Below are 26,694 nucleotides of genomic sequence, written 5' to 3' on the forward strand. Positions count from 1 at the left end.
CAAAGTGCCTGCATCGAGTTGTAACATCAATTTTATTTTTCTTTCAGCATTAATCAGAAAATATATTATATTTGGGATTTAATAGAAGCCAGAACTCCAAAATCCAACAAAGTTTGTTATGAACCAACTATTTACTTCTTTCTGTTGCTTTTGTAATTTGTTTGCAAAATCCTTGCTTATCAGTGAATTGGGAAATTTGGATGCAAGGAAGTTGTTATAACTTAAACTTTTAACTATGTAACTTATATATAAGTTATATATAAGCTTATAACTATTAAAAAAAAAATGAAACCAAATCCTACAACAATCTGTTCTATAAACCTGTTGGGCATGAAAACCCAGCTGTGTACAAAAGCCACCGGAGATTTCATCACTGAGACTTCTGCATCAGAACTACTGGAAAGCAAACCCTTTTATACCTCAGTGCTTCCCGAAGCAGCCAAGAAATCTCTACAAATGACTCACTCCTGAAAAATGCCAGGTTTTTCTTGAACTCAGAGAAAGCTTTGAAACCAATGACTTATTTATTCCCATAGCAGATAGAGTGCAACGAATATAAATATCAAAATAAGCCTACAGTGAGGATTCAAGCAGGGCTGACCTTCTAATGCCATACTTTCAACAATCAATCACTTTAAGTTGGCAGGAATTAGAAGTATTTATGACTTTGAACAAACAAATATTAGGAGAAAATAAAGAATCCACAAATGTTTCTCATGCTGCAATATATATTTATTGTCACTTTGGAAACAGGTTACCAGGTGTATATCAGGACTTCAGACTAAAAACAAACCAGGATCATGAACTCTTAGCATACATATGCCAGTTGAAAATTAAAGAACTGAACGTAAAGCTGACCTTCGTAAGATTTGAAGTTGGTCTGATTTTGTCCCACCCTTTACCCCTCCAGATATTTTTTTTTTAAAGATGAACACCTTCTCCCCTCACCCACTCTTCACTTCAATCTCAGAAAAATAAATTATCATAAAAATGCAGCTTTTCCTAAGTTTGCTAATGGTCTGCTGGCAATCTCAGAGCATTTGCATTGTTTAACAACTTCAGAAGGAAGCTAACTTTTACAAACCATGTTCTTCCTCTACTTTTAAGTAGCTACTGAGTTTAATTTCGAGAAGTAAATATAAGCAGATTCAAGGTTTGGTTATATTAGACTACTGTGCTTACATTACAGTGCAAACATTAAACATACGCACTTTGCTGTTCCAGAACAAGCTGCATCAGTGCAAGATCTGAGTCTGTGCAAAAGAAGCTGGAGTGCTATAAACTCTTGAAATACCTTTCCTCTCCTTCTCTCACATGTATTTATTAGCAACATCTTCCTACAAATTATTTCACCAACCCCAAATGCTACGCAGAAGAGAAAGATGAAGATATCAAAACAAACAAGTATCCTCCAATACCCACCCCAAAACAAAGGTCAAAACTATTTTTCCCCACCCTATTCTAGCTTTAAGTGATCATTAAAACAAGTGCAGAGAATTTGCCATACAAATAGGAAGCTGCAGGCAATAAATTACAGAACACTCTGAAAATATTTCAAGCTTAAAAAGTACACTTGATAACTGCAAAAATAAAGTTTCACTTTTTTTAAAAAACATTTTGATTCAAGCTCAAGCAAAACAACATTTTACAATTCCCGTTTCAGTTTAACTTCATAGTAACAACAACTTCAGAAACTAAGAACAAATAACTCAGGTTTTTGGTGATAAAGTAACTGACCATGTCTTTTAATGAAGTGAAAAGGTATATACAACAATGGAACAGACCTTAACCATCAACAGCATGTTTCAGCCAAAAAGAAGTCTACGAGTCATCTGAGTCATTCTTAGCATCAAACGGTGCTGACTACTAAGAACCACAACCTGCTACAAACAGACATTAGATTGGACTGGTATGAATGGAAGGAAGGATCTGTGGTGTCATACAGACTCAGTGTTTGTCACTGAACTTTTTTAGGCTAACGATTTCACTAGTGCAAGCCCACACATTTACCTGATTAAATGAAAATTCTTAAGTGTCACAATTTAAGAACACTCATACAAAACTATTTTTTTTCTTTTAAAAAAGTGCCACATACCGTACTTTTACTAAAAAAGTTACAAACTAATGGAAGACAGTCTGCCTCCATCTCTTGTCAACAAGGAAAGGCCAAAGTGATTCTTTGATTCCAGCTCGAAATGGTGTTCTCTGACCTATCCCCAGCATCTCCAACTTGGAGCAGTCAAGCTGAGCGTTCCTTGGCCGAAGAGCGCCCACAACCGGACAATCAGTGATCTAAAAAAAGAATTAATACAAAACAGAACATACCATCAGACAATTAGAAATAGCAAAAAAATCTCACATAGATGTTCAAATAGAACCTTTTTATTCAGGTAACTTCCCTTGTATTGTGTTTTTGTTTTTTTTTTTATAGTTAACTCCATTTCAGCATGGGAGACATCAGCCAGAGTGATGTGAAGTGTCTCGAGTTGTGACATTTCTCAAATACCTATTACCACCTATACTCCTCTATGTTTTATTCCTACTTTTGTCATATGACTGTAATGTTGACAGAACCATATCTTGATTAGTATACTTGAAGAGGAATACATTTAGCGACAAAAACATCAGACTTTCTCTCCATCTTTGAAGTCACATTTCAGTTCCAGCTGCTACTAATTCACAACCCTTGGAAAGTGTTCTTTATCCTTACATGTACATTAAATCCTAACAACATTAAATCCTAACAACATACTTCCTTCAGAATAGTCTTATTTTTGAGTGTCAACACAACTTCAGAATTATTTTTTAAGCAAAGGAAAACTGAGTAAGTTTTTAAGTGCCTGGATTCAGAAATAAAGCTGAAAAGTTCTTTTAGATTCCTACCCCAAAGGCAATCTTCTGTCAACCTTCTTTCTTTCTTTCTTTCTTTTTTAAAGAAACAGAATATAAAAAGTAGATTTGCTTATTACTAAGGGAAACTGTTTTGCAGAAATAATATTGCATTACAGACAGAGAAACTGGTTACTGACTGGGTAATTCTGGCAATCTATCAGTCCAGGTAGCATCCTCAGCAATGCAACTTCTGTGCCAGGCATACTCAAACAGATTGTCCTGAAGAGGAAGTTTACTTGTGGAGCCAATGTGAGACCCGGACCTACTGTGTGACAAGATAAAACACCTCCATCTTTCCACAGATTCAACAGTGTATCACTTACTGGTCTCAAGTGGCTGCTGGGAAGGTTGAATGCATCTGCAATGGCACAGGCCATTTCATACTTGGTCATCTGCTCATTGCCAGACCAGTGAAACGTTCCTTTTATGGAGGGGTCCTAGGAGAAAACAGGAAGCACCAGTGAAAATAAGGCAGCTAGCCCTCAGACTAATTCCCGCGTAAGAACTGTGCAGAATAAGCTTACAGCGCGATCCCATCCAGACAGGCACATTACAACACATCAGTCACGTTCTGGGGACAATTTGCCTCCAGAGAAACACCTGAATAAGGACTGAGACCGAAAATTAGTGCTACATTTATTGGATCAAACTTCACAGAAACAGCTTGTATTCTGTAGCGTTAACATGAAGGAGCCAAATCAACCAATAAAGGTTAAAAAAGTGGGGAGGAAGAACTCAAGAAAGAACTCAGCTATTCTATACTATTCATTTGAAAAAAAAAATGCAGAAAGCACCACACACGTTCTGAATGTTAAAATAAAAGCCACATGGAAGTCCTAGCACAGAGATAACAGCACCATGTCCACAATATCATAGAATTATAGAACGGCCTGAGTTGAAAAGGGCCACAGTGATCATCAAGTTTCAACCCCCCTGCTATGTGCAGGGTCGCCAACCACCAGACCAGGCTGCCCAGAGCCACATCCAGCCTGGCCTTGAATGCCTCCATGGATGGGGCATCCACAACCTCCTTGGGCAACCTGTTCCAGTATGTCGCCACCCTCTGTGTGAAATATGCTAGACCCATTCTTTTTAAAAGCTTTACCTATGAAAAAATAAAGTGTTTTTTCTTACTTTTTTTTTTTTTTTTTTGCTAAGTTGGGAATCTCAAGATGCTGTTTTAAGTAAATGCAATAAAGTACTTATAAAGTACTTAAATCCAGTGCTTTATCTTTTGTCATCTCAATGTTCCTAAATAAAATGATCAACAGCAGCTTTGAAATTATTTCAACTGCTTTTTTCAGTCTAAGGTGGCAACCTGTAGAAGGCACATGACAAAAGGTTAAGCGTTCGCAGTTCTTGTCTTTGTACTAGAAGGAACATGACAGTGTTCGGAAGGATCTTCCTATCACTTCCCCCACTTTTGTTTCAAATATCAGAACACTTGCACACTGTCATGTAAAGCAGATACTGCAGTCTTACAGATAGCTCCTTCCTCCCTCCCACTGTTCCAGAAATACAAAGACTAATGCAGGTTAGAAGTAGTTTTCAGTTGTTCATTCAGAGCTTGAACTGATTTTATCCCATTTTTTCTTGAAATTCTTACCAGCATTCTTTTTTCTGCTAGTTGTCTGCAAACAACTGCTACATCCTTCACATTTGTAGGAAATCTTTGTTGCCAATGGTCCATGTTAGCAGATTTATTACTGAACTGCACTTTATCAAACATAACAGTCACGGCACTTTCCTCCAGCCTTTCCACCTCCCCATACAAAACAGGAATCCTAAGTACTGCAGCACCTAAAAGACACAGTATTTTGATGAGTATTAATGGGGCTACAAATAGGCTCCAATGCTGTACCATAACCTGAAAGATGTTTTGGAAGCGTTAAGAAATCTGCTGGTGATATTAAACATGTACAAATAAGAAACAAAAAGCTATGAATATGTTTGTATTCAGAATATGATTCTGAACGTTGCTTCCTTAAAGCACTGTTTATGAACACCAAGTTTATGCAGACCTATTTTCACTTATGCCATGCAATTTTTGTTAAATGTTAACAAATTTACACTAACACTGCAAGAGAAACTGAAAAGTCCATTTGGGTTAGGAAGAAAAGATTAAAGAAAAAAAAAAAGATAAAGTAACTGTAGTTACTCCAGCATTCCACATCGTCTCTGGGTAAAAACAGGAACACAAACTTCCACCAATCACTGTATTTCAAGCATTCACCACAGACAGACATATTTCATCCAGCATACAGAAATCCCCTGCATAAAAGGAGGATATTTGGGATATTACACACCACAAAAAGACAGAAACATCAGAATCAATTAGAAACTGTACATATAAGGAACAGATTGTCAGAATACCGTAATACGTAAAGAGTATTAGATGTCAAATGGTGAACTGAGAAATGAAACTAACAGTAAACAAGTACAAAGACAAGGACATTTAATGATGGAGAAATGGATATATCATACAAGTATCTCAGAAAGACTGAAGATCTTTTGAGGAAAAATCCAAGGAGATTAAAACAAGCTGATTAACACTCATGCAGATATTATTGCTTTAGGTAGTCAAAAAAACAAACTAACAAAAAATAAAAAACAACCAACTTAAAAGAACAAATATAACAGCCATGACACCGAATGGCTGCTGCTCTAGAAGCAGTCATTTGTTCACTCAACAAATATGTAAATACATACAAATATACATAAACGCTCCTTCCCAGTATCTTTAGAAGCACTCATCTTACTCAGCACCACCTCAAAATTCTTTCTTCTAACACAACTGCTGCAACCCACTACAACCTGAGCATAGTCAAAACCATTATGAAACAAAACTGAAATGCAGAATTGTGGAAGGATCTATATGTGTGTCAGATACACACGTGTACTTGAATTTGGTGCAGTCTTATCTTTGTGACCAAGCTAGAAGCAGGAGCAAACAGAATCACAGTCAAGTTCAGAGATTATATTCCAGTAGGAGATAGAAAGAATACCCTCTTAATTGATTTTTACTTCAAGCAGACTTTTCCTAGAAGATTTTTTTTTCAGTCATTTCTTATTTCTAATGGCAAGCCTATAATAAGGGCCTACTACTTTCAAATACAGCATTTGTTTACTTGTTGAAAGATCACCACACTAACACACTCATTTATCAGTTGTTCCATTTTGTGGCTAAGCAGAGCAGAATCAGACTGAGAGTATCATATTCACTTATCAGAAGCCTCTTTAGCAGGAGCACCGAGATTATTTTCTTCAGATTTCTTGAACAAAAAAAGAAAGAAATGTTTATTTTCTTTTAATCTGCGAGTAAAAACCGACCACATGTTATCTAGAAAGTGTCAAACCTCTCTTAAAAGTTAAAAGAAAAGGGACCGTGCTCAAGTTCTATTTTTTTCCTTTACTAAGTAAAGGTTTTAAAATTTCATGTATGTATTTTATGCACCAATTTTCACCAAGAAAAGGCATAAATAGTGAAACAAGTTGCTTAAAATCAGAAATATGTTATTAATCCTTCATAAAGTTATAATACAAGTCCAGAGCTTATGCAATGAGAGCAAAACAGGAGATCATTTAAGAAAGCCAAAACCAAAAACTTGAATCACAAGTCTGGTTTTCCCCTGTAAGTAAATATCCATTTAGAACAGGTGCATTGCGTCCCTCTGGGTACCAGCAGCTATACACTGTGTGCTAAAGTTACAACATATTAATGATCTGTTCTATTTTTCTTTAGAAAGATCAGGTGATTTTTAATAGACAAACTCTTGCAAATGTCCATCAGCAGAGAACTAGGAAGACGCATGAAGACCAGCACAATGAAGGACAAAAGCCTTAGTCAACTTATGAGTAAGAAGACTGATTCTTGATCACGTTACTTTCTAAATCCATTTTCCACAGTTTCGCAACTTTATCTGTGACACATGAGTTTATTAAGCTAGCATACAACTAAGCAAAATAGGAAACTTCTACTACAAATGTGTATTCTTACCTTCGTTATTTTCCAGGACTGCCTTTTCACCCTCCAGTTTGGTTTTACCGTATAAATTCAGGGGATTTGGTACATCAGTCTCTTTATAAGGAGGGCTCGTTCCATCAAATACATAGTCTGTACTGATGTAGATCAGAAATGCTCCAATTCCAGCTAGAAGGAAAACGTTTGTACGTAATCCATTTTAATTCATGTCTTGTTTGAAATGTCAGCAAACCCTTAAACAAATTTCCAGAAGACTCTGTCTTCTAGATCCATTCATTCCTGTGTTTTCACTGACCCCTGATATAGACACGTTCGTCACCCTTAAGAGAACATCGATCAACCACACCCTGGCAGCAGAAAAAACATTCAGAACTTTGAGTAACTCATATTTCTGATTTTGCCTATGTAAATGCAGTATTTAAAGGCACCAAATCCATGAGACAGCCTCCTTACCTGCCTCTTTCGCTAAGTTCCCTGAAGCAGCCACGTTGAGCTGGGAAGCAGCATCTGGTTGGCTTTCCACAACATCTGGCCGTCTCTCAGCAGCACAATGCACTATAACATGAGGCTGGAAATTAAACAATAATTTAGAACAATGAACATTACGAAGAAATTGCAGTTCAATCCTAACTCCCTCAGACAAAAAGGCATTTCACTACGTTGTGAAGATAGTAAAAGATGTAGCATTATTTTTAATCAGCACATTCTGAGGAGCAAGCTCTCCTTAGGAAGCAAAACAGAACCAAACTGCCTCAAGGTTTAGTTAGAGTTAGAACACAACAGAACCTGATCATTAGTTTTGCAGTCTTGACATCCAGTAACTCCAATGTTACAGAAACACTGAGGTTGTCTTTTTTTTTTTTTTAACAGCAAAATAATGCAAAATACAGAAAAATGCAATATCTCACACGTAATGTTACTGAAAAAAAGAAATCACCCAAACTACTTTTGGATAAGCTATTCTCACATGGCTTATTTCACATAGGCTGACTGTTAACAGGATACTTAAAGTCATTTTCTAAACTGGCACCCTGCATAATGTTTTTCAGGTTTTACATACTCCGCTTGCAAGTTAGAACAGGAAAACAGCATGCTGCTTGTCCTACATGCCAGACGTGTGGTTACTGGTTACTTACTATGTCAAAACTCATGATTACCTTTTTCTTTATATCACAAGAGAGGGTGTACAGATATATATATATTTACCACCTGCATTCTCTCTATGGTGATGATGATAAAGTTCAGAATTATCTGTACCTACAGAGTAAACCTATACTCCAGACATAGCAAAGACAACGACATCATACTTCAGAGCTCTAACAAACCATTATCTCCACTAAAGTCACATGGCCTGAGCATCAGAGCAGCACTGTCAACTAGCCATGTCAAGTACCTTACCTATCTACTCCAAACTCACCTGAAAATCATGGATAATGTCATGAACTGCAACAGAGTTGAGAAGATTAACCTGCTCAAATTTAGGCTGAGCTCTTCTGTATCCACAGCCAACAGCATTCCAATTATTTTCATTGAATTCTTTAAACACAGCTCTACCAAGAAGACCTGTAGCACCAGTGATCAGAACTCGTCTACTGGGAATTTCAATATCTTCCTAGGAGAGGAGAACAGGAAAAGTTTGTGTTCTACTGTTATTTATTGACTTCTTATCTTGAAGCGTTAGCAAGGCTACAGGGAGTGCTGCTGTATTAATGAGCTTTCATTGTGATATGTTTTGAATTGAGTGTCTCATACAAAACAAACACCTGGGAGCACTGATATCGTACAGAGTCAAGTAGTTAAACATATTCTTGAAAATGCTGAATACAAAATTCAAATAGGAAACTCATGCACTTCCATGAGAGAGGGGAAAAGAACACCACAAACGTCCAAAGAAGACAAACTCAAATGTGAAAATTTTAAGTTCATTCATAACGCACTAACTGTGGGTGCACCAACAGTGATCATGGCACTGGAAGACTTGAATTTTACAAGGGAATCTCTGAAAGTAATGCCTCCTACTTTATTATGTTGTTCCACAAAATCAAGAGGCAGATGCTGGTGGGATGGCTGTAGAGGCTGAACCTTCCCACCAATATTTCATTACATTGTGTTGCCATGCGACAGGTGGCAGCAGAGGGACAGTAAGACATAATGGTATCTGACATGGGAGTGTGTATGAAGCAAAGCTGTGATATTGAATTTCTCCCTTCAGCAAAAAATGGCACCCAGTGCCACTCTTCAGCACTTGCTGAAGACTCACAGAGACCAGACAGTGGATGTGAGCACAGCGTGAGTGAAAATGCATAGCTAATGATGGTGACTGTTGAAAAACAGTGCTTTGTAGCTGAGAATTTGTTCTATCAAATAGGAGGCATTACTTCCGGAGCAACGTACACATTCGTGAATAAAACAGTAATTCATTGTTTATGAACACACCGGCCTAATAACAAATAGATTAAAACTACCACCCTCTTGTCTTAGCTTAATAAAAGGCAGGAGAAAGGGATTAGGTTACTTAATCTCTCAATCAGTACAACCAAGTAAGGCTTGCTTCAGCTGCAGCACATTCAGCACTTGGGATGGCCGCATACATTGGTCCACACGGAGCTTCTTTCTCCCCAGCACCACTCACTACTGTCAAGCTCTCAAGACTGCAAACACTGACTCACAGCTGTCTGTGCAACCTTTATTCCCTTTCATGCTTTCCTTCCACAGGTATTGTCGAGCAAAAGCCTCCTAAGAACAAAAATGAAAGCACGTGCTGCTATGTCAATAGAGAAAGCTTCATGCATACAGGAACCACGAATCCTGGATTTCCCAACCGCACCATGCCCAAGGACACCGTGCTGAGTACACTTTTGGTAACACTGTCTGCCGTGCAATTCTGACAACCCATTCCCTTCTGAGCATCCTCACGGTTTCAGCACCACAACGCACTCCCTATGGCTGACTGCAGCACTGCTTTCTCTGCCCTCTGCCCTTTGAGTCTGAAGGTTTCTATCCTGCCAGGTGCAGAGAGTGTGATGGGCACAGCTGAGCCCAAAGCAGCTGTGTGAGGCTCCCAGCACCACACATCTGCGTTCCTCAGCATCATGGGCAAAAAGCAATTCGTTCCCATAAGTACTGGGTGAAAATGGGTAACTCTTATCCCAAAAACAGCAAACTACAACAAATTATGCTAAAAAAATAAGAACTTTTATCTTTACATTGGTTTTGATCAGAGAACAGAAGTGTGCTGTCTGCTCCTCAGGGCTGCCCGTGTGCCTCTGAGAAGTGGGCACAAGGAAATGGTGACTGCTTTCTCTGTTATGGACTTTTCAGCCTCGTAGGAGAGATTATTGCTGCATCTGCAGCCAGAGGGTATCTGCCACCCACATCAAGGACCTGCTGCAGAAACCAGAAGGATAACTTGCTCTAAAGACAGAATACCTTCAGCTAGTACAAAGCGACCAACACAAATGTGCAATTTTACCTGAGAAGTAACGTGGAGAGATTAGCAAGTAACACCTACGAGACACAATGTTACTTTGTGGACATCGCTGAAATACAGGAGCACGATCTACAGAAACAGCAAACGCGCTTCGAATGAGAACCAGGACCGGCAGCACGAAAGCGACACAAGGAGCCAGAACAGGACAGCACAGAGCCACGACGAGCTGAGCAATTCCCACCGAAAGGCGGGCCTGCCGTAACGGCGAGCCGCTGGGACACCGCCGCCACACCGCCCCGCGCGGACGGAGCCGCACGGCGGGCCGGGGCACGCGGTGGGCAGCGCTGCTGGCGGGGCCGTGCGGTACCGGCGGCCGCTCCGCCTCAGTCGCGCGTCAAACGGCGCCAGCTGCGCAGCTCCGGGCTGCACCCGGTGAGCGCCGCCCGCAGTTAAACGCCTGCGAGAGCAGCGATACGCGGAGCTACGGCCAAGTGCTTCCCCGGGGTAGGTGGGCCTGCGAGGCGCCGAAGGGGCCGCGGACGTCGGGCGGTTGTAACGCTTCGGGGACTCGCGGACGTCGTTCGGTGCTGCGGAACACAGCCGCTCGGGTAGTGGTGCGGCCCCGGTACGCAACCGACCGACACCGCTCGCGGCGCGTTTCGGCCCCGCCGCACACCCCGGCCGGGGCTCCAGCAACGACCAAGGCGGCCCCGCACGGCAGCCCGCCCCGCGGGGAGCAGCGCCGCGGCCCCTCGGCCCCCACCCTTCCGAACCCCGCGGCCCCCGGAGGCCGACGCGGCGGCAGGAGCCCCGGCGGCACGCGGCCCCGCGCACCTCCACCAGCTCGCAACGCCCGGGCACGAAGCGGATCTTGAGCTCCTTCTCGCGGCCCACCATGGCCGCCGCGCGCAGCCCCCGGGGCCTCGGCCTCCTCCGCTGCGCCGCCGCTGCCGGCGGACGTGCGTGCCGCGGGACGCGCCCTCCCAGGGCCGCGCCCGGCGCAGGGCAGCGCGGTGCCGCGCGCTGATTGGCCGAGGGGCCTTAAAGGGGCTGAAGGACGGCCGTAACGGCAGCGGGGTGGGGGCGAAGGTCTCCGTTTCCCCTTGCAGGAACCTTCGAAAAAGATAATAATTCCCGTTCAGTCATTGTGAAGTTTTGTTGTAACAGCCGTAGTTCGCGACAGAGACAGCGATGCCTAGAGAAGCGCGCCAGGAACAGCGCTACCCCTGCGGCCCCACGACCCTCAAGGCAGCGGCACTCGGCCCTACTGCTCACAGGGAAAGCAAGGCGGAGCGCCCAGCCAGGCGGCGCAGAGGAGGTGGAGGCTGCTACTTCTAACCCTGTTATGTACTGCTTAGAACAGTTCTAAGAGTAGCTTTGGTACATAGTTATAATTGATACTGTATATAGTAACTATCACTTTTTAAAATACAGGTTATTATATTAATGATTTCACTCCTTCGACTAGTTTAATACTACACTATTATACCACACCTAATGGTCTGTTAAGCACAACGCATCAACCAGAGACTAGAAAACTCTGCTGCATGCTGTAATTACAGAAACAAGTGCTAGATCTCTTCCCCTCTTTCCCCTCCATTACATTTCCACACTCAAGGGCAGCAGCAATCCCTTCCTCCCCCCACCCAACACCTTACCTGCCCCGCTTCTGCCAGCACCTGAGGCATTACCTCAGGAGGAACTACCAGACAGGAAAGTGATTGCATCGTTCTCTGCTTTTGTCAGCAGAGAGCACATGGAGTGAAGTGAGCAATAGCTCAGTCGACTTTTCAAACCAGGACACTAATCCACGGCCCATCACGTGTGATTCTGAATGCTAGTGAGCTTTGTTTTACTCTGTTTTATTCCCACTAGGCAACACTTAAGCTGCTCAGTAGGAACGCAGTAACAGCAGGCAGTCAAGTGCAAAGGTTAATAAAAAAAGTGTTAATTTACATTATTGAAACACTTGTTTTTGTCAGGGTTTTTCCATCAGCTTTTTACATTCTCATTTATGAACAGCAATTTAACCTTGGAAATACCCTTAGGTGTAGCCTACCTGAGAAAGTATGCAAGCGTCAGCAACCTTACACAAAACAATGCTATGCTGAGACAGCAACACTCATGTAACAGCATCACGTGTTACCCGAGTTCTTCCATTTTCAGTTTTGTTTTACAGATTTCACCCCCAGCCCTGTTCCTCCTTGCACTGTTGCTAACAGGACATGTCGTCTGACAAAGTGCAAGCTCACAGTCACTGCTGCTAGATGTACAAGACTACTTCACACAGCAACTTCTATGAAGATGATCAAGTAAGACTAAGCCAGTTCCACTATAGGTTGATTTTACTCTACTCTGAGTTTTTTTCAGAGATACAAACAAACAAAACCAGCTAGGTGTATATTTTCCTCCACACTGACTGATAGCCCTGATAATCTGAAATTCACTTCAGTGAGGAACTTCTTGAGAAACTCTGTGCTTCAGAAAAGCTCCTACTTTACAAGTTCTGTATTTGTCAATTGAAACAAATTTAGTCCTCCTCTTCAGAAGTTCAAATAACCGAGCAAACACAAAGATGACATTAGCTGCAAGGTCTAACAACTTACTTCCTTAGACTTAATATGCATTTTTAGTATCATAATTTCTCCATAGCCTCATACTCCATAATCATGTGACATCAGTATAAATAACTGAAGTTGTATACACTGCAGCACCCATGTACAAGACAGTAATGCATACTACCAGCAAAAGCAATTCCACATTTCACTTCAGTTCCATTACTTCTGTATTGTAGAAATTCATAGGAAGTAAGAGAATAAGGTATTTGCAAGTTGCATACAGTGTGCAGTTCAACTGAATAGCTTCTTCTGAAAGGTTAGAGAACTGCACTGTCTTTCAGGCAAGACTGACAATGAGTTCTGCTGCAAAGACTGAATTTTGAACACTAGGTCATTTACAATGCCATTTCATTTTGGTTTTCATCTCTTTATAAAGGACAAAGACAAAACATCATAGAAAATATTTATTCTAAAATAGCCTTGATTTCTGATGCATTTCCAATTACTTCCACCTTGCCAAAAATGCAACTCTATACAATCAGTTTATAGCAGGCATCTTCTCACTCAAACCAAGTTCTGTTGGTATTCTCTTTCACATAAGACCAGTTAAGACAGGCAGCTAAAAAGACCATGACCATTTAAGTCTTATGAGCACAACATCTGTAAAACAGAGTCCCCTTTGGACACTTATCGTAGCCACACGATACAAGCATTTAGGTGGATGAGGCAGTTGTTTTGAATTGGACCTGGAAATCCTTTTCTGAAGAAGCGAGTTAGCATTATCCAGCCCAAGGAATTAAGTCAGCATGTCTTACATATGGATCCCATTAAAAATATCCATGCCAACTACAAAATACAGTTTTTACATTTGATCTATATTACCTAAGCCACAAAGGAAAAAGGGTTTTTAGAAACCATTCCTGCCACTAGCATCAAAGCAACCATAACCAGCATAATTAATTTAACATAAATTGCAGAAACCAGATAGTTAGAAAAAAAACATTCACAAAAGCATGTTTCGTTTGTCATCCTTTTTCCCTAATGATTATTCACCTTTTCTCAACTCAAGCTGACCTGCTGAAAACAAATTAAGTAGCTTCTGAAAACAAAGCGAGTCAAACAGCGGCAGTTACGGTGATATTACCAGGAGTCGTACCAGTCATACAGAGATATTACCAGGAACATGCCAGCTATGCTGTCTTCAAGTAAGGGTATGACTAAGTAGCTTTTCTGAAAATTGATAGCTTTATATCACTTCCCAAATAATCACACCGATGTCTATTACAGATAGCACCCAAGTTCACCTTGAACAGTCCATCGAAATCTTCTGCAGTATGAGAGTATACTGGTGATATGTTTCTCAACAGTGAGAAGAGACTAAACTTTGTTTCTATTACCTGCAAAGGAAAAACATCGCTGAGTTTCTGTTTTGCACTATTGCTCCTCCATGCTGAGCAGGTATTTGTCTGGTGGGGGAGAGGGAGGCACTAGATTCCACCTAACAGGCCAGACCACAATTTCAGACACTGGAACATATTCTGAAGTGAAGGTCTAGTTACGATTTATTTGCTTCTCTCTCCTAGTCTGCTTCCCCTTCTGCATTCCTTTGCTCTTGCCCTTTTTCACCTATGGGCCTTTTGCTTTTACCTGTACACACAGAAGTATAAGGTCCTGCAAGGTAGCAGCTAAAGATGAAGGGCTCAGACATCTGGTTCAGTCCCTTTTACTCCTGCTGCTCTTGTAAGAAGTAGTGCTTACTACAACAGATAGCTGTTGTAGCTACAAGAACAATGTTAGTGAGTGAGATACAGTAGGATAACAAGGATTACATCTTGCAATATCACATCAACCACATGACCCTCTGTAATCCATTTCTCCACATCAAACAAGCTTTGTTGTTTGAGTTAAATCTATCTTGGGTTAAAACAACCAAGGCTAGGAAGTGCAGTGGCAAAAAGTCCACTGGAAAGACCCCAGACAGCTGTAGCCTCCTGTATCTGCTGTGAAAAATGAGCTGCCATCTCCTCTCCTTCATTTCCCAGTGGGAAGACTATCTTATCTTTTTTGGATATATTTAAGATACACAAGTTACATGACCGAGTTACATGAATATCCACGCTTACCTTCTTTAAAAGGAGTTTTTGGAGGAATATTTTCCTTGCTATCATGCTGGAATGCTTTAGAAGGATCAAAGTGCCTAATGCCCTGAATTGTATATAGTTGCTCCTGCAGATCTCTGTTTGTTTGTTTCTCTTTTGCAAGAAGTGCACGCAGTTTTGAGATGTCCTGAAGAAAACAATACTCAGAAGTTAGATTAAAAAAAGAAGTAAAGATGCCTCTGTATATTGTGTATCCAACACCAACAGATGCCCTTGCTGTTCTGGAGACTGATGACTTACTCTAATGCAGCTCATGCAGGGAAATTAACAACTATGGAAAGCAGTGAGTTTGCAGAATTAGCCTCCAAGTATCTGCAGGATTTAGCAGAAGAAAGCAATCAAGCAAGCAACTGAATTCTCCATTTTTTGACTTCTTATTTGACAAACCTGCTGCAGGTGGGTATTATCTTCTTTCAACTTCATAACATGCTTGATTTTTTGTTTCTGGTTTTGGTGGCCAAGTAGTTTAGCATATGCTTCACTTAGTTTATTCAGTTCTTCTTGGGCTGCACCATGCTCATTTAAGAGAGCATTTTTCTCTGCTTCAAATGCATCTAGTTGTTGCTGAAATATGTAGAACATTTCACAAGAATTAAATTTTAGTGGTTTTGTTACCCCCCCACTGCACCCTTCCTCCCACATTGAGATCTACAAGTACAAACAGGTTTGGGAAGGGAAACAGCTGTCTCAAGGAATAGTAACTTAGGAAATGACTGCAGGATAAATGGCTTCAAATGAAGAAATAGGGTATTTATTCCAAGAGCAGAACTTGACTCAACCACATGAACAAGATTCCAAGGAGAATTTACTTCCTTACACACCTGAAAAGGCTTGGTTTTGTTATGCAGTTCTTCATATAGATTACGCCAGGTCTTTATCTCTTCTTTTAAGCTAGAGGTCACGTCTTCATGTACAGTTTTCCTGAGAAGCAAAAAGAGTTTTGTCATTTATACTACTAGCTCTCACCACATCTTCCCCCTGTGGTGTGGTGCAATACCCAAGTTTAGCTTCAGAGAAGTCACCTTGATTCTTCCACTTCAGACTTCTTTTTCAGATCTTCTGTTAGCTCTTCCAGTTTTTCCTGTAGTTTAGTCACTTGTATGAGGCAAGACTCTTTTGTTCTCTCTGCTTCTGCTTCTTTTAGTGCAAGCTTGGTCTGGGCTTCTAAAATCATCCTGAGGAAAACATAAGCCACCCTTAATGAACCCCAGTTAAGCATCCTTAGCTTTATTTTATTTATTTTTAACTTACTCTAACTGTGAAAACAAAATTAACCACATTAAGAAGCTGTTACTGGAATAACTGAAATTAAGATTTGTACTATCACTACTGTATGATAAAAATACAGTACAGAAAACACTCAAGTTAAAGATCTAAAGTGTAACTTCTACAAGAAAGCTGTCTTTTGAAAGCATGGCAACATCATGTTTCTTATTTATGACTGTTAAATATTAGCAATTCTTAATTAAAGGTATCTGGCTAGTTAGACTTTTAATGCACAGGTTCATTTAAGTAGTGGAGATAACTCCCAAGGATTTCCAAGTTTCCTAATACACTGCTTTCCTTCTCTTACCCCGGCTGTTTGTTGCATCATCTAGGTAGAGACTACGAATCCTTTCCCTATCTATCTACCATAACCAAGTCAAATAGAAAAATAACTCTTGAATTTTTTTTTAAAGGACAACAAGCCAAAAAACCCACAACTCTGATAGAAACTTCAGGAAATACTAAGCAGCTGGGAAAAAAAGAAAGGACAAGACCTTAAACAGCAAAAGTATTCTGGAATAAGTTGGAGCAAGCTATGACTGTGTTCTGGATAACCTTAATATCCTGGCTCTGGGTAAACAAGACAGCAAAAGCATTACAGAAACACTGAACATCAGGGAAGTGATATAGTTGTGGAGATCAGAAACTGCCCAATTCAGTTTGGCCAGAAATGAATTTTAATGCAGTTAAGTTGACTCATTGAACAGCTGGAAAGACTAGAGGATATTTGTTGACTTAAATCCAACCTCAAGTTTGGAAGCTAGCTAGGAGCTAGGAGAAAAGGGGAAGGCAGGCTAGCACGCACACGGTATTATCCCTAAGGTGCAGGCAGTTATCACAGTAGCCCAGTACTGGCATTTGTACACTGGAACCTTTTGAGACCCAACTCTCATATCTTCCAATCATCACCTACTTGCCCACAACAGGAGACTTTGACATGGCCTGCCACAGTGAGCTGGAAAGACATCCTTGAACCACTAAGCTGCAGTTAACTGATGAGAGAAGCATGTCCACAGTACCCAGCTTAAGACAACTGCTGGCTTTGCTACTTACGGCTGCACACTAAGCAAAGGAAGCGCTTTTGCTTCCTTCACTGCCGTGTGGTAATTTGTTAAGCAGCATCTGCTTGTGAGCAGAATTTGAGATGACAGACATGATTGAGAAAGCAGTGGCAGGTAGTCACATCCAAATTCACCCTTTGTTCATCTGCTCCGTGGAACTTATTCATTTGTGGAACAGTCACTGTAACTGATATTTCTAAGAGCAATATTTCAACAGAATCAGTTGAACTTTTACCTATGTTCCATATGAAGGAAAGCTACCTAGTAATTGATTGAATCAATTAGTTTTCTAATGAATATAATTCTAAATTATTTTGTCCATCAGTATTTTGAAACTACAGAATTGAGAAAACATTTAAAGCTACACTGTGAGTACTCATTTTATTTGATACAACAGTGTTAATTTCTAGTGCACAAGGCAGACAAGCCTTGGCTAGTATTCTTCAGCTAAAGGAAAAGATTGTCAGCCCAATACCTCGCACACTCTTCTTTTGCCTTATCTTTAGTGTATTCTGCTTCCTGGAGCAACTGTAGATTATCTTCACATGTTTTTTTCAGGTCAGCAACTTGTTCTTGCAGAGAAGTGTTCTCCAGTGTAAGACTGCGTATTTCTTCAGCTATTGTCGTCTTGTAGCTGGTATGACAGTGCAAGAGAAGTATTGCTACTTCAGACAAAATATAGATTAAGTGTAAATCCATGAAGCCTTAAGCAGCAATACTATGGTTCACTTATGCTTTGGTAGAAAACACTGAATGATTGACTATATCTGAAGGATTCATCAACACCTGTGAGATGCCTTGCATTCTTATCAGTATACTACTACTTGAGTATTTTGAGAAGAAAGGTTTGCAAGAATTGTAGGAAAAAATAATATCTTTAGTCTCAAAACTTGCACTGAATCAGGAAGGCTTTTTGCAAGCTAATTCAGAGCACAAAGATGCTCTTCAACAGTTACAGCTATCATTGAGAATGGAGAGTACTTGAGTGCTTGATTACACTTTGGTAGAAACATCCACAGCTTCCTGATTCCTGAGCATGCCATTACCATCGACCAGTACTCCAAATAAATTGCTTAATACCAAATACTCCACCATAAAAAAATCCTGCTCAAATGCTAGCTCTCAATATACAAAGTGGTATACAAAGGCACATAAATAAGCAGCATATATCATCCTAACTCTAGTGAAAAAACCACTGCCCTAGGCTTTAGTGCAACTGAAATACCTTTCAAACTCAGCAACATTCTCTCCCAGTTTATGCAATGTGTTGTTAAGCTCTTCTTGGATTTGCAGAACTGTACTGCTGTGCCTTTCCTTGATTTGCTCCAACTCAGCATTCTTCCTGAAACAAAGCATTCAACATTCCATGCTGGACATCAGTATGTCTGAACACATTACCAAATGCTGATGTCAGTTATAGAAAGCCTACAGGAGCAGCAATATATTAATCCTGACATGCCAGTGTACTCTGTAACAACTTCCCATGAATTAAAGTACAATCTTCAGATTTAGCAGCTTTAACTAAATACTTTACCACTCTAACTTCCAAGATATTTGTGGAATAGATGTAATGCCTGCTAGTAAGCTTTCAAAACATTAACATGAATAACTTGCTTGAAAAATCTTTACTAGTAGTTGCTCCATCTCTGGCATCAATAAATAATACAATAGAGATGTAGCTAACATTTAACAGTAGCTTCATATTACTACACTACTAGCACTTTAAGCATGTTAAACAAACAGTTTTAAATTAAGGTAAGTTAAAATTAATCAAATCATTCATATAGATTGGTTCTATCTGCCATAAGCTTTTCCTGCTGTTTTTGATAAATTACATGTGTTCAGGTCTCTTTAAAACCTGAATGACACTAAGAAGCCTTGTATACATTGCTGATTCAACTTCTCTCATTCTATAGCTTTAAACTCAGTTTGTTGCACCAACCCTTTTAATTTCACTTCCATCTGTGCAAGTTCAAGGGCTTTAGATTTGGTTTCTTTTTCCAACAGCTTCACCAGCTTCTCAGCTTTCTTCTCCTTAGCATGTAGTTTGTCCAGTTCATTCATTGCACACTTCAGCTCCTCCTCCAGGAGACATCTCTCACTTGTTACCTCGTCTTGAAGATTTAGTAACTTCTGGTGCATAGACGCAGACATCTCCTGCAGAATATCAGAGTTTAAAAACTACCAGTAGTTTCCTAAGAATTTAAGGCCACTTTGCAATGTTGTAACTTTAAAGCACAGAAGTAAGGGTAAATGAGTAAACTAGAACTATTGTACAGTAGCTGCTGCTCCTAGAAGAGCACACAGTTTCTGCCAACCAGCACCCACATCTACAATCTGCAGATTAAAGCATTAGAAGTATAGCAGTTTCACGTGGAACCAAAAATCCGAACATTTAGTCTCAGTCATTTAGAGTATTTCAGACTCAATTAGAAACTTTATTTACCCTCTCTTGCTGCAGCTGAGAGATCAACTCCTCTTGTTTCTGAAGCAGTTTTTGGTGTTCTTGCTCTTCTACAAGAATTTGTTTTTTCAGGGCTTCTATTTCAGCATTCATACTCAGGACTTTCCCTCTGCTCTCAGACGACTCCCTCTCTGTATAGAGTTAGTGTCAGTGCAACAGATAATGCCTTCTCTGTCTTTAAAGAAGCACAACATCTTTTCTTCATAGTTCTATCATTCTAGCTGTAAAGTTAATTAAGCATAGAAAAAACCCACCTCATATTTTACCCATCAGGGAATTCATCAAAACCAATTGAAAGAATCCCACTTCTAATGGTAGCAAACTTCAGCTCAATTAATTAGTTTTTGTCAATTAAAGTGGCACAGCTGGGGAAAACCTGCTAAATGGTACCCTCAGAGTTACGAGGAGTGGGGTAGAGCTGGGAGAGCAGAAGTGAAGAAGGGTTCCTGGACATACTCTCAGTGCCTCTGTGATCTTGTGTATGAACTATTAACAGTGAAATATAGCTGTATAGTACTAATTCTTAAACAAAAGGAACAAGCGTACAACTCTGATTGAAGAATAGCATTGCAACAGTTTTCATTTTTGTACTATTTACTTCAGTATGTCTCCATGGAAATACAGACTCAGTTGTTTCCATACTGATAGAAACAGGCTGATCTGTTCACAGCTGAAGCTGAGACATGACTTAGAATCCACACTAGCATTTTAGACAAACGTATTTGTTATAGGATGCATATGTGATCCCAACTATGTGAACAACATTCAAAAACTAGCGATTACCTTTCTCTTGTTCAAGCAACTCACACCTTTCATTAAGAGCTCTGATAAGTGTATTTGATTCTTCCTCTTTTGTTCTGAGTGCTTCCCTCAGGATCTCAATGTCTTTGTCTTTCTTGGTCAATGTCTCCTCCATCCGAGCAACATCTAGTTTATATTTCTCTGCAGCTTCTGCAACACTACTGTAGAACAACATTTACTTGTTACTATAACTTCATTTTTAAGATTTCATTTTGGCACAAATGAGAGATGCTTGGAATACTGAATACCGTTTGTTTTCAGCAGGAAAGCTGCCTTTACTTAGATTTTTTTTTTTTGCAGCATAAAAACAGGTTACTTAAAATTAAATGCAATTAATATCAAAACTGGTATTTTAAGAAAAGCTTACAGTCAGTTTAAAATATGCAGTTCAGTTCAATTATAAACACAATCACTATACTTCTTTTATAGATCATTACTACATCCAGTTTTGTTGTTATTATTTTTTTTTAAAGAAAGATGTGTATATGCTTTTCTGTCACAACTCCAATAAACCAGACTTCACAGTAAGCAGAAACTTAAGGCAAGTTCACGAGGAACCTCTCACTGAGTAAATTGGCTGATGTGGGACACTGGAGGAGAAGGAAGGTTCAGATCCAAGTGAACTAAATTGGAATGCTTTTGTGTTTTCAAAATTTTCTGAGCTAGGTACTCATCACTGATGACTTCTCATCACTGAGAAGCTGGTTAGAGTTTCCACCTGTTACATAGCACTAAACTGGTAATGTTTACAGTCAAACAGATATTCCTCTGAAGGGCCAGAAACATAGATAATTCATCACAGCTGTAAAGTAAAAACCAGAAGATTCCAGTAGTTCAGAGGAATAAAAAAAAATAAAAGCTGAGTTCTGTATACAAATAACTTCCTACAAGTGTGTACATCTTTTAACTCCTTCCCATTTGTCTGGAAGGATAACCACTTCTTTCCCCCACTCTAATTAGTGTCAAGCAGAACTGTTCCCAAACTTCTGCTTCACCAAGAAACACAAAGCTTAGTTGCACTGCCTTTTAACATCCCCAAAGCAATTGAAGGACAATGTATTTTTACCTGAGCTCTGTGATGTATTCCAGGAGTTTTTCAGTGTCAGACTTATCTTCCACTTTCTCTCTCTCTGTAGCTGATCTTAAAAAAAAAAATCAGGACATTATCAGTATTTAAGGACTTCAGAGTTACTTGTAGGTTATTTGTTTACAGATAAGCAACTAGAAATCAGTCACTGGATCACTACTTAAAACTAACTCATTCTTCCCATAATCAAGCATGGCTGATGCTTCCTATTTGCACTAAAGATACTGTACCACATTTTACCACAGTTGAGTCCATTAGACAGGCTGCATCAGCTGACAAATGATCACTGTCTCCTTTTGTGAATTGCATTAACTGCGTTATTAGATTACAGTTAAAACACACAAAACCAAATATGCAATACCTGCTCACATTCAAGCAGTAGGATATTAGAGGAGAGCAAAAGGCCTTTTCATATAAGGAAAATTTTCCCATTGCCATCATCCAAACATCTTTCCATAAAATTTCTTTCAGGCCACTGTTAATTTCTGTTTCCTCTCAGTAGAAAGATGACCATAGTATCTCTCCAAGCTACATGCTCAAGTACAAACAGCTGATAGTTATGTCGCTACAGCCCTTCCTTCCTTACTACTTACAGTTTTTCTTTTAGTAGTGCTACTTTTCCTTTTGAATGCTCCAGATCCCTTTGTACTTCCTGCAGCTTCATTTCCATGTTCTCCTGCTTTGCAAGTGCAGTCTGGAAAAAGGCAAATGTTACCACCAAAATTGGATTTAGTATGAAATAAGTCAACTTCCTTAGAGGCATATTATTTTTAAATTAATTCATAACTGGAATTTAATTACAGTACTAGCTGATATGCTAAATGTAACTCCTTTATTCAAATTATCCATCTGCATATATATTAACAGTTTGTTATAACTACAGGCATACACTGCCCAGAAAACCCACACACAGCTGTAGCAATTGGACAGATCAATATGATAGCAAAGGCATTACAACAGAAGTGTGATGACAGAAGGACCGGCACAATAGAAAGGCACTATAATGGAAGGGAAGAAGAATGCTCACCTATATCAGAAGGTTCTAGGTTCGCAGAGGAAAGCTTCAACAAGGAGTGATCTCCAGAAAGAGATCCTTCCCCAGTGGGGGTCAGCCCTTCAATGAAGTCTAAGAGAGGTGCTGTCAGGCTGCAGCCCTTCCGGTCACACAGCTGAATTGCCTTCACCTGTGCTCCCAGGGCTGACTGGGTCCTTTCCCAAAGTGCTCAATTAGTGTTTCAGGCCAGGACTCAGCAGTTTCTTAGCCATTGTATGGGAACAATTTAAGGCCACGGCTTTTTGAATACATCGGTTGTCTGACCAGATATACTGTAACAGATATTTCTAGAGTTCCTTCCTCAGAGGAACTTTATATATCAACAGCAAAATAAGGAACATTTGTTATTATCTTTCCTAATTCCACTGAATGAGAAGTAGAAGATTTTGGAGTAGAGGACAAAAAAAAGAGAACTGTTGTAAGCTCTTCATTGACAGTCCCTGAACAGATCAATGCTGCACAGTACAAAGCAGCTTACCTTCTCCTTAGCATCCCTCTTGGTTCTGAGCTTCATTAATTCCATGCATAGACTGCTCATTTTCTTCTGCACACTATCTTCAGATAGCTTAATAGAGATTAATAAAAAAAACCAGTATGCATAACACCTTCATTTGAAACACTCAGTCTTAAAACAGTATTTCCCTCCCACCCACAACACTGATCTCTACATGTCCCGGTAACTGACATTAGCAAGCCCAGCTCTATCCTTACATTAGCACACAATTTCCCAAACAAGACACACTCCGAATGTGAGGCAATAAAGGCGTGCAGAAAACGTGTCAATGGGGAAGTTAACTCTTGACCAGGGAACTTAGCAACAGCCAAGTCAAAACACATAAGCATCTATTTGTCTGAATACCTTAGACTTTAGTAGTTCATTGGTTCTTGTCAATTCCAGAAGCTGTTTTTTCAGGCAAGCAACATTTGCCAGAAGAGATGTTTTCTCCTGAACTGCAGCACTCAGCTTAGCTTCCATCTTCACAAAGTCTTCATCCAGGGCCTGAAGTTTTTTATCCTGCTCTCCACGTTCTCTCACTAATGCACGAATCTAAAACATAACAAATAGTCTTTGCTATTTTATATTATTCTTAATATCCTTAAGTTATGACTGCTGTTTCCCTGAAAAGGCTGATTATCTGAACTGTGCTGGCTTCCGTTCAGAACAAATATCTTCAATTTTGTTATTCACAGATAGGATATTATATGGAATTGTGCTTATTCTTTTTTCATATGCCCTACAACTGCAGTTCTCTCAGATGCTTTATTGTGTGCTACTGGGCCAGCAACATGTAATTTAAGTTAGAGTAGCCTTATCTTTGACTTACGAGAGAATACATTTCTCCTTGGTTAGAAAATACAAGGACACAACATGACATCTGAGACAAATGGAGTAGATATGAGTACATGGGCGTGTACTGAAAGGAAAAGCTAGCTGCCTCTTTAACTTCAAAGTTATAGCAGTTTTTGAGGGGAAAAAAATGACCAAGATTTAACAAGAGTTGTCACATAACAAACCCTTTTTAGAAGTAGAAAACATAGGACTACATTCCTTTATTAGGAAAAAAAGGTTTAGCTGCACAGCTGCTCAGGATTAGCAGGAATTAACACAATTCCATTCCATTAACAAGTCCAATGCTTTCTACAAACCATAACATCTGATAATCTCTGTTCTGTGTAGAGCAGTTGTGCACTGTGTTACGTAAAAGAAGCAAATTCTGACAGCTTCTCTTTTTAACTCTGGAAAGCAGCCAACATAAAGTGAATGCAGTTCTGTGATCATGTATTCATACCTCCTTCTCCAGCGTCTTCTGTTTCTTTTTCTCTCTCATAAGGATAAGATCTTTTCTAGGCTTCAGACTCCCACTAACCGGCTGCTGGAAACAAAGTTACTAAAAATAATTTAACTGATTTCTAGCTGCATATTAGTTTACCAACAGTTAAACATAAGTATAGAGAACACTATTAAAGGTACGGTAAGAAAATATCTCTCCTGCAGATAGGACAGATGAAGACCAGCTTTACTGTTGTGCTTTATTGAATGGACAGCTCCCAGCCATTGTGATGGGAAGGAGATTGAGAAAGCATCAGACATACACATCTCTTCAGCTACATAACAACACATTAACCTCTTCAATGCAGCTGGGCTCACAAAGCTTCTTCCTATATCATAAGTACTAATAAACTGAATTACTCAGTCCAAATTATTATTCAACTCATTAATCTATTCATCTTTGAATCTACAGCCTTACAGATTGCACTGAGAACAGAGTATAATTCCCTCTTTATTTCTTTGACCACTAGGTGCATGCTCTGGCCTAGCCACCACATGAAAGCAGCAGAAACAAGATCTTAAGAGAAGCAGCTGTGCTATAGTTCCATGATGAGCAAGTATGAGAGCAAAATCAACACAACCCCAAAACAAACAGAAAAACAAGTCACATTAATGAACACGTTGTATAGCCAGTCTGCAAAGCCAAGGAGCCGCTCTGTAGGCTCAACTAATCATTACGTGATCCCGAAAATCCAGCTATTTATTTTTCTCTTCTTTGTTACTACGGAATCCAGGCACAATAACACACTCCACATTTTACATAGGTAAGTTAACAGCAACTGTATAAAAAAAATCTCCGTGATTTAACTAAACACAATGAAGTTTATCCAAAATTAACACTGCTACAGATGCCACAGAAAAATCTTACTAGTGATCCCAGAGATGCAAGTCTCCTTCCAGTTCCAGAGGCAGTTGTTTTCTTCTCATCATCTAGACTTGTCTCACCTGCAGGAGGAAACAGAAAAGAATGGAGAAGAAGAAGGGCGTGTATACATACAGTTAGTAAAATTTCACCCAAGTAGAGTAAAATAATTAGCTTGCTATACAAAGGACAGAAGGCTATCTAATTATACTACCCACCTCACAACCTAAAGCTCGCTGCTTCCTTACTGCAATCAGTAAGTCAGCCAGCTGGGCACACAACAAATTCTAGACTACTCAGCCTATTTGAGCAGCCAGCTCCTGCCAACCTCATACCCTCCATCCAGGTTCGTGCTGCCAGGTTTCAACCAAAGGACGTCTTATATCTTAAAAAAAACCCCATGAAAACAACACTAGAGGCAGATGTAGGGATTGCATATCCTACAGCACAGCCCACACTGATCAGCTAAGGTCACATATGAAATGGTTCATGGCAAACAGATTGGAGCAGCCGTGTTTTTACAGCTGGGAGGAATGCAGGGAGCTGCAGAAACATACTTTGCTTAGAAGAACAAAGCAGTAGCAGCACGTAAACGTTCCCAGCTGTGGGTTTCAGCAGCACTGCAGCACAGCTTTCAGGGCTACTCACTCTTCTGCTTCCTAACGTGCTGATGAGGTTCCGAGGATGCAGAACTCCTCAGGGCAGCTGAAGGCTTCGTGTCACGGGAGCCTCGCAGCGAGTTGCACGCTGTAAACGGGATACGCAGAATGAGAGAGGAGTGGAAGGAAAAGCGACAGAGGTTTCGACTTCTGAGAGCTGAATTGCTAAGATACAACACCTACACGTGCGTCAGAAGCTTCACCCGCAGCGCCGCGGGACCCGGACCTGCCGCTGCCACACGCGGCGACTCAGCCCAGCGCGAAGGGGCTCCGACACCCACCCTGTCACAGAGTTCCCCCACCGCCGCCCCGCAGCACGGAGCAATATCACGGCGGTGACCACAACTCAGGGCCCGCATCCCCCGCCCGCGCCCCGACCCCGCACGTACGCGGCTCGTCGCTGAAGCGCCGCAGCGGAGCCCTGCAGAACGCCATGGCTGCTGACGGGGCCGCGCGCCGCTCCCCACATTCAAAGGCACCAACGTTCGCCGCCACGCACTGCAAGCGGCCAATCGGCTCCTCCGGCTCCGGGCTGGTTCAGCCAATCAGCGCTCCCTTCCTGGAGCATGCGCGTTGCCGAATAAGGGA

At 40.5% G+C, this 26,694-nt stretch overlaps 2 protein-coding genes and 1 long non-coding RNA gene across 9 annotated transcripts; 1 reads left to right on the top strand and 2 right to left on the bottom strand.

Moving 5' to 3' along the window:
- Positions 1-710: 710 nt before the first annotated feature.
- Positions 711-11,259, bottom strand: MAT2B (methionine adenosyltransferase 2B). The gene is made up of 7 exons (XM_015293669.4): positions 11,139-11,259; positions 8,292-8,486; positions 7,328-7,442; positions 6,890-7,042; positions 4,499-4,692; positions 3,216-3,329; positions 711-2,292 (listed from the first exon to the last, which is right to left on the bottom strand). The coding sequence occupies exons 1-7, from the start codon at positions 11,199-11,201 to the stop codon at positions 2,122-2,124; spliced, it is 1,005 nt and encodes a 334-aa protein (XP_015149155.1). The 5' UTR covers positions 11,202-11,259; the 3' UTR covers positions 711-2,121.
- LOC107054507 lies at positions 10,584-25,312 on the top strand. 5 transcript variants are annotated; one of them, XR_005839521.2, is made up of 5 exons: positions 10,584-10,929; positions 11,472-11,622; positions 12,471-12,616; positions 13,932-15,417; positions 16,701-17,712. It is a non-coding gene; the product is annotated as an uncharacterized LOC107054507 (long non-coding RNA). The 5 variants fall into 5 exon arrangements; XR_005839522.2 differs by having other exon boundaries at positions 10,584-10,808; XR_005839519.2 differs by lacking the exon at positions 10,584-10,929 and having other exon boundaries at positions 11,373-11,622; positions 13,932-14,320; positions 14,905-15,417.
- Positions 13,314-26,551, bottom strand: HMMR (hyaluronan mediated motility receptor). 3 transcript variants are annotated; one of them, XM_015293666.4, is made up of 18 exons: positions 26,496-26,551; positions 26,096-26,194; positions 25,454-25,530; positions 24,545-24,625; positions 23,614-23,802; positions 23,233-23,319; positions 22,294-22,394; positions 21,680-21,754; positions 20,596-20,774; positions 19,795-19,943; positions 19,291-19,505; positions 18,574-18,690; positions 17,824-17,982; positions 16,044-16,196; positions 15,843-15,942; positions 15,409-15,585; positions 14,986-15,148; positions 13,314-14,259 (listed from the first exon to the last, which is right to left on the bottom strand). In XM_015293666.4, the coding sequence occupies exons 1-18, from the start codon at positions 26,539-26,541 to the stop codon at positions 14,240-14,242; spliced, it is 2,187 nt and encodes a 728-aa protein (XP_015149152.2). In that variant the 5' UTR covers positions 26,542-26,551; the 3' UTR covers positions 13,314-14,239. The 3 variants fall into 3 exon arrangements, with proteins under 3 accessions (XP_015149152.2, XP_040502961.1, XP_046756459.1); XM_040647027.2 differs by having other exon boundaries at positions 24,545-24,628; XM_046900503.1 differs by lacking the exon at positions 24,545-24,625.
- Between the last annotated feature and the right edge of the window lie 143 nt (positions 26,552-26,694).

Source organism: Gallus gallus, chromosome 13 (genome assembly GCF_016699485.2).
Source record: "Gallus gallus isolate bGalGal1 chromosome 13, bGalGal1.mat.broiler.GRCg7b, whole genome shotgun sequence".
NCBI lineage: Eukaryota > Metazoa > Chordata > Aves > Galliformes > Phasianidae > Gallus > Gallus gallus.

Excerpts from the sequence above, each read along its gene's own strand:
- HMMR (XM_040647027.2), bottom strand. The coding sequence starts at position 26,541 with ATGGCGTTCTGCAGGGCTCCGCTGCGGCGCTTCAGCGACGAGCCGC. Across the intron at positions 19,944-20,595 it reads GTTGCTTGAACAAGAGAAAG|AGAGGGAGTCGTCTGAGAGC; the intron begins GTAATCGCTAGT and ends AACTCTATACAG. Across the intron at positions 14,260-14,985 it reads AAAAACTCCTTTTAAAGAAG|GTAATAGAAACAAAGTTTAG; the intron begins GTAAGCGTGGAT and ends TTTCCTTTGCAG.
- MAT2B (XM_015293669.4), bottom strand. The coding sequence starts at position 11,201 with ATGGTGGGCCGCGAGAAGGAGCTCAAGATCCGCTTCGTGCCCGGGCGT. Across the intron at positions 8,487-11,138 it reads GGCGTTGCGAGCTGGTGGAG|GAAGATATTGAAATTCCCAG; the intron begins GTGCGCGGGGCC and ends CTCCTCTCCTAG. Across the intron at positions 7,443-8,291 it reads ACATTATCCATGATTTTCAG|CCTCATGTTATAGTGCATTG; the intron begins GTGAGTTTGGAG and ends TTTAATTTCCAG.